General features: G+C 36.0%; 1 protein-coding gene across 1 annotated transcript in view; it reads left to right on the top strand.

Moving 5' to 3' along the window:
* Window positions 1–155: 155 nt before the first annotated feature.
* The window catches only part of pkp2 (plakophilin 2), a 12,177-nt gene continuing 849 nt past the window's right edge, over window positions 156–11,483 (top strand). Inside the window, exons 1-12 of the mRNA XM_073838306.1 lie at window positions 156–537; window positions 1,624–1,697; window positions 2,787–3,391; window positions 4,387–4,531; window positions 5,771–5,978; window positions 7,182–7,359; window positions 7,874–7,991; window positions 8,414–8,578; window positions 10,153–10,335; window positions 10,428–10,581; window positions 10,675–10,867; window positions 10,980–11,067. Of these exons, the coding sequence (XP_073694407.1) occupies window positions 351–537; window positions 1,624–1,697; window positions 2,787–3,391; window positions 4,387–4,531; window positions 5,771–5,978; window positions 7,182–7,359; window positions 7,874–7,991; window positions 8,414–8,578; window positions 10,153–10,335; window positions 10,428–10,581; window positions 10,675–10,867; window positions 10,980–11,067 (2,298 nt within the window). The 5' untranslated portion in view covers window positions 156–350. The remainder of the gene's footprint in view (window positions 538–1,623; window positions 1,698–2,786; window positions 3,392–4,386; window positions 4,532–5,770; window positions 5,979–7,181; window positions 7,360–7,873; window positions 7,992–8,413; window positions 8,579–10,152; window positions 10,336–10,427; window positions 10,582–10,674; window positions 10,868–10,979; window positions 11,068–11,483) is intronic.

Genomic DNA, 11,483 nt, shown 5'->3' on the forward strand with positions numbered 1-11,483 from the left:
ACAAACTTTCAATTGTTACGTCGCTGTTGTGGGAGGGAGGGGCCTCGTGTTCATTAGGGGCCCGAAAGTTTTCTCTTTTGCGCTACAATGAATAATGCTGAGTCCACACTTCACTGTTAAATCCCAACCATTCCCTCAGCATTACCCGAGTCCAGTCCACAGTGAAAGCGTTCGTCCACCTTCACAAGCGCAGGTGTCCAGCCAGTGAATATGCAGAAACACAATCTGTTTGAGGAGGTGACGCATGTTTAAACCACACCCTGAACACAAAGAACAACCACAGCGCGTCTACTTGTCTACACGCCCAACAGAGACCTTAAACACCTGACGCTTCATCCGCACAAGACCCGATGGCGCAGGAGGCAGACTTTATGCGGTCTGTGTTGCCCGCTCACAGGGCTTTGTACTCGGAAGACTCTTCTCTAGCTTTACCGCAGGAGGACAAACTCGCCCTCGCGGACACACACCGGTTGAACCGACTACAGCAACAAGTGCAGCTCACTCTCTCACGGAAAAGAAAGAAAACAAAACCGACAGGTATGTGGAATGAAACTACGTGAAATAAAATCAAATATGTGTAGGTAAGCAGTATTATGGTTTGGAATTAAAAACAGGTGTTTACAATTTTATATTTCTGTGAAAAATACAAGATGTCAGTCAAATGTTTACAGTCAACTTTTACTGATCCTTTGTTCTTAACACTATCGTTAGGTTAATTTATTTTCTGTTTTATTTTTGTTTAACACAGCATGCCAAGCATACTGATTAATTTCCTAATTTTTATTTATAATTTCCTCAATTTATTCACATTTATTTGTATTCTTTATAAAAAAAAAAGTACTGTGATTCTATCATGGCATCAGTGTGATATCAAAGTGACTTTGATGTATACCATGGTACTGAATGGAAATGCATAATCTATGTTCTTGTACTGTTATATTGCATAAAGGAACTTGATATATTATTTTAAGTCCAAATATAGCTATAATAAAATATATATGTGACCCTGGACCACAAAACCAGGAATAAAAAATGACAGCTGAATAAATAAGCTTTCACTTGTTATAGGCTTGTTAGGATAGGACAAAATTTGGCTGAGATGCAACTATTTGAAAATCTAGAATCTGAGGGTGCAATAAAATCAAAATATTGAGAAAATCGCCTTTGAAGTTGTTCAAATGCAGTTCTTTGCAATGCATATTACTAATAAAAAAATGACGTTTTGATATATTTACGGTAGGAAATTTACAAAATATCTTCATGGAACATGATCTTTATTTAATATCCTAATGATATTTAGCATAAAACAAAATTAGATCATTTTGACCCATACAATGTATTGTTGGCTATTGCTGCAAATATACTTGTGCTACATATGACTGGTTTTGTGGTCCAGGATCAAATATGGATGAAAATACAATGCAATAACTATGTAATATAACAATGTTTCAAATAAACACATTTGGTTCATTTTATTAACTGAGAAAGTAGAACCCTACCTTAGTTTGTCAGAACTCACTCATTCAGATCTATTTAGTAGGATTTGTAAGTGATCATGAAGAATATGTTTTCCATTGTATTGTATTGTATCCAGTCCAATTGTGTGTGTTTTGGGCGTTGCAGAGTCATCTCTCTCAGACAGTCTGTTCAGCTGTCATATTTCAAGTAGTTCATCTTTAGGAAGTCTGCATCTAAAGGTAAAGATAATTTTCCAATGGGTACATGTGTTCTTAAAGAGACAGTTCACCCAAAAATGTCAATTCTGTCATCATTTACATAATACAATGGTGACTAGTGCCATCAAGCTGCAAAAACAAAAAGTCAAAAAGCAATTTCAAATAGCACAAAAGTAGTTTTTATCACCTTCTGAAGTCATTCTGAAGGTTTGCCTTAGGATTAGACCAAATATTAGTTCATTGTCCATTACTTTTGGGTGAACTAATCCTTTAAAAGGAGTAGTTAATTTCCAAAACAAAAATGTACAGATAATGTACTCACCCCCTTCATTCAAGATGTTCGTCTTTCCTTCTTCAGTCGTAAAGAAATTATGTTTTTTGAAGAAAACATTTCAGGATTTCTCTCCATATAATGGACTTCTATGGTACCCCCAAGTTTAAATGTCCAAAATGCAGCCTCAAAAGGCTCTAAACGATCCCAGCCGAGGAGGAAGGGTCTTATCTAGCGAAACAATCAGTTATGTACTAAAAAAAATACAATTTATTTTTACTTTTTAACCTAAAACGCTTGTCTTGTCTAACTCTGTATTCCGGTTCATGACAGTTAGGGTATGTCAAAAAACTCCCATCTCTCCTCCAACTTTAAAATCGTCCTACATGACATTCTTTGCATGTTCACTTTGTAAACACTGGGTCGGTACTTCTGTAAGTTGGAGAAGAATATGAGTTCACACAAAGCTAGACAAGATGAGCATTTGAGGTTAACAAGTATATAAATAGTATTTTTTTTTTTGGAAAATAACCGATCGTTTGTCTAGATAAGACCCTTCTTTCTCGGCTGGGATAGTTTAGAGCCCTTTGAAGCTGCATTTAAACTGCATTTTGAAAGTTCAAACTCTGTGGCACCATAGAAGTCCACTATATGGAGAGAAATCCTGAAATGTTTTCCTCAAAAAACAATTTCTTTATGACTGAAGAAAGAAAGACGTAAGCATCTTAGATGACAAGGGGGTGAGTACATTATTTGTGAATTTGTGTTCTGGAAGTGAACTACTCCTTTAATAAAACTATTTTGCATCACTTGACATAATAACACACTATACTTCACAGCGGATCCCCATCAATCATGAAGCTACAAGGTTGCCACAGATGGTTGATCGACCTCTGTGGTCAAGTACCGAGCCACCTCCATTTCACAGAGGCTATGGAAGTTTTCGTTATGTTGCTAAAAAGCCACCTTTATGCTGGGGGTCCAATTCTCTCACACTCCCCTCGGGCCCTACAGTCAACCGTTTTCATATGAACACACAAACTTTACGCTACGCCCATTCTGAGGTTCTGCGAACCCCGAGGTTCATAGGCCTGTCGGGGCTCCCCAGTAACCCTGTGTATGAGAACAATAACATGGATGATACAGACGACGTTTTTTTACCCGATACCTCACACAATGCTACTGCAGAGAGAAACAGGATGGAGTTAGAGAAGCACACCCTTCAGAGGACCCTCAGTAAACCCTGGGAGGGGGGGTTTGGTGCTCAAGAACAATTAGAGAACGTGTCCTGGCAGAGCCGCATACGGAAGCCGAGCCTGGAGTTTGTTGCAGGAAGCCGACCCTCCCAACCTGGCTCACTGATCAGCATGGAGGAGCAGTCAGGAAGCTTGAGGAGGATAGACAAGGTGGAAGTAAAAAAACATGCTATGACAACGTCAACAAAGTAAGCCAGTAGTTTATAAATGTTAACTTTTAGTCATTTAGCAGACGCTTTTATCCAAAGCAAAGTGAGGACAATAGAAGCAATCAAAGTTAATGACTGTGTTATTTAAGCATTTTTATGTTATTTTATTGCCTGAGAGAGACAAATGTAGTTTGTTGTTTGTAATTAGCTCTTAATAATATTATGTTATACATGTATAAATGTATAGATTTGCTATTAATGAATACAGAAGTTTGTATTTGTTTCTCAGTGATTATATAGAAAATGACAAACCTGATGATCATAGTCAATCCACAGACTCAGCATCTAAAACAAATTAATTGAAAAAAAAAGATGCCAGTCAAAAGTTTTTTGAACAATAAGATTTTTAATGTTTTTTAAAGAAGTCACTTCCGCTGATCCAAAGTACCATTTTGAAGTATTTTTACTATTTAAAATAACTGTTTTCTATTTGAATATATTTTAAAATGTAATTTATTCCTCTGATTTCAAAGCTCCAGTCACATGATCCTTCAGAAATCTTTCTAATATTCTGATTTGCTGTTAAAAATGTACTAGACTGTTTTAAATATTGATACTAGTAATTTAAAAAAGGTTTTTGAACAGCCAATCAGCATATTAGAATGATTTCTGAAGAATCAATGTGTCTGGAGTAATGATGCTAAAAATTCAGCTTTGAAATCACAGGAATAAACTACATTTTAAAATATATTCAACTAGAAAACAGTTATATTAAATAGTATAAACATTTCAAAATGTTACTGGTTTTGCTGTACTTTGGATCAAATAAATGCAGGCTTGTTGAGCAGAAGAGACATTTAAAATCTTACTGTTCAAAAACTTTTAACTGGTAGTGTACATAGGTCATATATATTGTAATTACCTTGAAACAAAGACATCAGCTATTAAATTAATTTTAAATGTACATTACATACTGAACTATTTAAGATGGAATGAACTCTGCTACATTTCTGTCGTTCGTCTGTTTGTTAAAGGAAGGTCAAAAAATCTGAACTAGGTCCAGAGATGACATTAAAAGAGGCTGTAAATCTCCTTGGCCAAGATAATATGGAAGCACAAATCACCGCGGCTAACTTCATACAGAACCAGTGCTTTAACAGTCCAGATGCCAAGAAAAAGGTAAGCAACACTTTAAAAAAACATATGCCTGTATGATCCAACGAAAAGTTGATGATATATATCTCACACAGTCGTCAAAGTCTAGCCTTAACAGTTGCGTTGATAACAAACACCTGAGGCTAATTGAAACGATGAGTCAGAGTGCTACATGGTGAGGTGTCACTTTAATTAAGTGGAAAACGGGGTGTGGAAGAAAGTGAGAGGAAAGCATTTAATGTGGTTTACATTTTTACAGTCTAGTCAGTCAGCAACATTTTATTGAGTTATGTTTCTGCTGTTTGTTTTCTAAAGTGCTTGACCTTCATGAACTTGAAAACATTAGAACAAATGTTCAAAGGACAGTTCATATTAAAAAGCAGGGGTGGTGTAGGTTTAAGATACAACTATAATTCATAAACTATCACCATTGAATCCCAAAAGCAAATAAAATAAGAATAAAAAAGTAAAGATTAACTTAGCCATATATGACAGCAAACATATCAAAATGAAAAAAAGGGAAAATCAGGATGCACAAAATATTATAGTGTCTAAGATCTGTTTAATGTCATACAAATATTTTGTGCATCCCTAAAACAAACTATTTTTTGGCTAGTGTTACAGTTTACGAAACCTGGCTTATATAATTGGATTTTTCTCATCTAAAAATAGTCTTGTAATACCATGTGTAGATGAACTATGATTGTTAAGAATCAAGAAGCTACCTCCCTAATCCACCCATATGATTTATGAAAACTAACCTGGTACAATTTCTTTTGAATGATAATGGTTGTGACATTATAAATGTTAGCACATACATGCAAACACATCCGCCCTTGTTTACATAACAACAGTGATTCAGTGCTGAGCAACTCCGCCTGTCCCGATAGACGCTGTGAACTGGTATCCAGAGGTTAAACAAACATAAAAGGTCAATTACATATACTACCATACAAAAGTTAGCAATTTCAGCATTGGTAATAATAGAAAATGTTACCAAATCAGCATATTAAAATGATGATTATCATTGTCATACCAAAGACTGAAGTAATGACTGCAAAAATTCAGCTTTGGTATCACAGGAATTATTGCATTTTATGTATAACAGGCTGTATAATTCTAAAGAAAATGCTCATAAAAAATGTTTGGTCAAAGAACCTTGACTAACAGAAGTGGACTTTAAATAGTTAAAAAATACAAAATTGTAAAAAATGACTCGTTTGAATGTTGAAGTTCCTTATTTTAGCATGCTCCTTCCTTCAGGTACTTTATCTAAAAGGCATCCCAAAGCTGCTGAAGCTCATGCAGGGTGAGAGCGAAGAGCTCCAACGGGCTTCTGTCGGCGCACTACGAAATATTGTTTTTGAAAACAATGACAACAAAATGGAAGTCAAAGATTGTGAGGGGCTTCCAGTGATCTTGAGACTGCTCAAGAAGAACAAAGACATCGAGACCCGACAGCAGCTCACTGGTAAGGGAGCCATTTAGAGTATTTAAAGAGATAGTTTACCAAAGAAATTAAAATTCTGTCATTAATTACTAGGGCTGCCCCTTAATAGTCGACAAGAGGAAGCTTGGTCGACCAAACTTTTATTAGCCACTTAGTAGCAGAAAAAAAATTCCACAATAAGTGGCACAATCACACAGTCCATGACTCACCTATCATTCATCGACTTCAATTAGGGCTTTTCATCTGAAATATTTAGTTGTAGCAACTAACAAATGGTATCCTAGAAAAACGTTTTTGAAGTGTCTGCGAGTGTGGAAGCTGAATAGTAGCGTACTTACTGCATGACAGATGGAGGCGCCGGTGTGGGCCCTTACTCTTAAAATACTCCATTTTTGTTCATACAGATTAAAGTAATACATATTTTGAATCTGTAAAGACTCTTTGTTTATTTGTGTGCAGAATAACAACGAAACGTTGTGCTTTTGTAAAATAATGAAAGCAAACTGTGAACTTGAGCGCGAAACTTCGTAAATCTGTGTATACTTGCCTTACAGACATGAAAAATATATCAATAGACAGCGAAATGCCTACTTTTAAATGAACCAATTCAAATAGATTCTCAAATGCGCATCACTACTGCAGAGATGACAAGTCAGTCTCGATGTCTTCATCTATTAAGCCAAAAACTAAGAAAGCACTAGTTTATCAATAAATGATTAAAGTGTTGCCTTTTTTCCCTGACACATAATTATTATATCTGCTGTTGCACTATGGCAAGCTCTTTTTGCACACGCTTGAGTGCCTATTAGGCTATGTAGGCAATTAAAGGCTCATTATTATGATTTAAATGGTTAAGTAATAAACGTGCAACTAATATTCGACTGATGCTTAAAATGAACAACTACTAGTCATTCTTTTCTGAGTCTTGAACGTGTTGCATTGCTGTCTATGCAGAGTTAGAAAGCTCTCGGATTTCATCAAAAATAGCTTAATTTGTTTTCTGAAGATGAACGAAGGTCTTAGAGGTTTGGAACAGCATGAGGGTCAGTAATTATTGATAGAATTTTCATTTTTGGGTGAACTATCCCTTTAAGTCAAACTTGACTTCACTTTAGATGAACCAGCTAAAACTCAAGCCATGTCTCCAACTAAGAAAACATCCAGATCTTGAACGTGTGACCCTCTAGACTCCCACTAATCTTGCAGATGTTATTCTCTCTCTAGGGCTGTTGTGGAATCTGTCTTCTCATGACCTCCTGAAAGAGCAGCTCGCTAGAGAAGCGGTCAAACCTCTCACAGACGGCGTGCTGGTGCCCTGCTCAGGCATTTCTGAAGGGGAAGACCCCAAGTTGGAGCTCCTTGCTGACCCTGACATTTTCTACAATGCTACTGGTTGCCTAAGGTATGACCAGCTAAAATAGAAGATACAAAATGTTTTTAATAAAGCAGAGTTTTTTTGGCCAGGCTGTTTTTAGTGCTACAACACTGTACACATACATTATTCTAATATATACTACTGTTTAAACATTTGAGGACAGTAAGATTTGGGTTTTTGCAAAAAATAATAATTATCAAGGCAGCATTAAACACACTTTTAATATTACAAAAGATTTCTAAAAGATCACCAAATCAGCAAATCAAAATGATTTCTGAGGGATCATATGACACTGAAGACTGGAGTAATGACTGCTGAAAAATCAGCTGTCATCATAGGAATATATTACATTTTAAAATATATGAAAAGAACATAGTTTAAATTAAAATAGTATTTTACAATATTACAGTTTTAACTGTATTTTTTTAATCTAATAAATTCAGCCTTGGTAAGCATTGACTAATTTATTTAGAACATTGCATTTTGCATTGCATTTTCAATAAAAGGAGTTATTAAATAATACTTTTTTTTTTCTTTTAAGAAATTTGAGTTCAGCTGGTCCAGATGGGCGAAAAGCCATGAGGGACTGTGAAGGTCTCATTGAATGCATCATCTATTATATAAGAGGAACCATTGCAGACTACAAACCTGATGATAAGGTAAAGAGCTACTCACTTTAATCAACAGCAGCAGTGAGTCTGTCATTTATGTCTAATAATTAAAGGAGTCATGTCACAAGGAATGAATTTTCCTTGATCTTTGAAGATAAAAGAGCTTGCTTTTCCTGTACTATGAAAACACAAGATGATCTATCAAGTGGGAAAAATAAGCTTTTATTCAAGTTAAGCTTGTAAAATGACTCATTCTGGATGCTCACAACTGTGACACAGATGAATGCATAAGCATGTGACCATCTACATTCACGTCAGTAAAGCTTTGTAGCTCAGCCTTGGTGAGGTAGTAAGGGGAAAGCCAGATATTATGTTTTATGTAATGTTAGATCATGTAATATGATCCTGAGTGATTTTTCCAATCTGGTGAAAAATTCATACTAATATAATTATTAAATCTTATTTTCCAGGCCACAGAAAACTGTGTGTGCATCCTGCACAACCTCTCTTATCGGTTTGATTGTGAGCTGCCTCGTGTGGATTCCCCAGTTGTACAACAGCCCAAACAAAATCACAATGGAGAAACTAGCAACCCTGGCTGTTTCATCCTCAACAGTCCCAAAAACGCTGATGAGGTTAGTGTTGCACCCTAGATTAAACAGGGTTTGCCGGATTGCATTTACCCTTGGATCATTCAAGATGTAGATTAATTAGTTTATTCATCAGAATAGATTTGGAAAAATTTACATTACATCACTTGCTCACCAATGGAACCACTGCAGTGAATGGGTGCCGTCAGAATCTGATCATAATAATCCACAAGTAATCCACTGCATCAGTTAATGTCTTATAAAGTGAAAAAGTGCTATAGCTCACCCGAAAATCAAAATTGATTTACTCACCCTCAAGCCATTCTAGGTGTATATGACTTTCAATCGGAGTTAAATAAAAAAAATGTTCTGGCTCTTCCAAGCTTTATAATGGCAGTAAATGGGTGTTTATGATTTTGAAGTCCAATAAAGTGCATCCATTCCATGCATCTGAAGCAAATCGATGCATTTATGTAAGAAAAATATTATATTTAAAACTTTATAAACCATAATCTCTAACTTCCACTAACTGTCGTACATGGCGTTCCAGTGGGTGAAGCAGGATGTAGGTGGAGTTTATGGTTCATAAAGTTTCAAATTTGGATATTTTTCTTACACTAATACATCGATTCACTTCAGAAAGCCTTTATTAATGCCCCAGAACTGTGTGGAGCACTTTTTATGAAGGATGGATGTACTTTATTAGACTTTAAATCTGAGCACCCATTCACTGCCATTATAAAGCTTGGAAGAGCCGGAACATTTTTAAATATAACTCCGATTATATTCATCTAAAAGAAGAAAGTCATATACACCTAGGATGGCTCGAAGGTGAGTAAATCATGGGGTAATTTTCATTTTTGGTGAACTATCCCTTTAAGACATTATTAAGGTCCTTTATCCATAATATTGCTTGCTCCAGTACAAAAAGTTGTTTCTTCTGAATAAGGAGTGAAATATGCCCAGTTCAAGCATGTTTACAAGTGAAAACAGTCCAAAACAATTCGTTCTAGACTAATATATATATGGATTTTGATGTGAGAGGACAATTGGGGGTGGACTTTTTCACTGGAGGAAGTGTTTTTATGAATTATGCAGTCAAAGCAACTGTATAAAGTTAAAATGCCAGAATGATGGTTTTGTGTCTTACAAACACGCAGTCTTTCACTTTACAAGATACTTATTGATAGATTGAAGTTGTGTGGATTGCTTGTGGTTTATTTGGCTAGTTTTTATCAGCTGTTTGAACTCTCCTTCTGACGGCACCCATTCACCTCAGAGGATCCATTGGTAAGCATGTGATGTAATGCTTAATTTCTCAAAAATCTGTACCAATGAGAAAACAAACTTAACAGTGAATGAATTATTTTTCTTTAAAAACTGTTTGAAATACATTAATGTCTTTCAAATTCAAACTAGAATGATTTAATATCAAAAATACTCATAGATCCAAGGCACTCAAGTGTGAAAAAAGTATATGTTGATGTAATCAATGAAAACTTGACTTGACTTTCTTTCTGTTGAGTGTTCAGACTGGCTTTCTAATGCAAATGTAGTGGCTTTAAACACAAATTAACCATCATAAGCCATGTGGCATCATATGTTGTGTTTCACCTCAGGCTCAGGAAGCAGATGAAGTCTATCCCTTACTCGAAGAGAACGGCAGTCCTCATGGTGTGGAGTGGCTCTGGAGCGCTATTACAGTCCGCATGTATCTTTCTCTCATTGCCGTCAGCACAAACCAGCACACAAAAGAGGCATCCATTGGAGCGCTGCAAAACCTCACAGCTTGCTCTGGAGAGGTAAAATCAAGAAAAGAATTTCAATAAAGTAACTAGAAGCAGCATTGACTTCAAATCACATAGATTAGATTAACGTCTTTTATCTCCATTAGACATCCCAAGCCATCGCACACTTCATCGTGCAAAAGGAAGGAGGCCTATCTCAGGTGAAGAAGATGCTACAAGAAGGAGAAAAGGAAGAGATTAGAATATCTGTGTCAATGCTCAAAAACATCTGTCGCTACCGAGAACTGCACAAAGATATTGGTGAGCGGCTTACTCCCGTAAACACAATAACAGAACACAGCACATGGCAGAAGAGTGAATAAACAAATTGTTTCTGAATGATTATCTTTACAGTTAAACAAGTGTTACCAGAGCTGATTGCCATCTTGCCAAACTCTGACCGAAATGTTGAGCAGCCTATAGACATCACGGTGATGATCTGTCACATTCTTATCAGTCTGAGCCATGCATCTGTACCGAATACCTCTGCCATCATAAACCAAGGAGCGTTACCTAAGATCATAAGCATTAGCAGTAAAGACAACGGGTACGGTTTCATTTTCAGGAAAATCTGATTTTTTTTTTTTTTTGTTAAGTTTTTTTGTTTGTCATTTATGCAACTTGATTAATTCATACATTTAATTTTCAACTAAATCTAGGTTTGGACCCACACGGGCGGGCCAGGCGGCTTGTATTTTACTTCATACCCTATGGAGGCATTCAGAGCTGCATAGCAGTTTCAAAAAGGTGGGATGTTTTGCTACACGTTTGCACCCTACAGTCATGAAGTTGTAAAGTGCTATACAAATCAATTAACAAGCTGTACATTATAACCAATCATCAAAAATGAAGGGCAGTTTAAGGCAGCTGTTCAAGAAATTAATGCAGGTAACTGCAGGAAGGCATGACAAATCTAATAGAACAAAATTCAGGAGTTAGTCTACATGCACTTGTTTGTGGCACTAAAGCTGATGTGGTGAAGCAAATTTGCCATTTCACATCATTTCCTGATCTCATTATTCTGCTTCACCTTGTTCTGATCATTTGTGCCTCGCTTCCTCTCTGGTGGAAATGGTCAGAAAGATGCAAAGATTTACTAATACTAATATGCTAAATAATTTTAATTGTAATATTTTTAATTCAAAATATTTAAAAACATGTTT

Source organism: Garra rufa, chromosome 4 (assembly GCF_049309525.1).
Source record: "Garra rufa chromosome 4, GarRuf1.0, whole genome shotgun sequence".
Classification (NCBI taxonomy): Eukaryota; Metazoa; Chordata; class Actinopteri; order Cypriniformes; family Cyprinidae; genus Garra; species Garra rufa.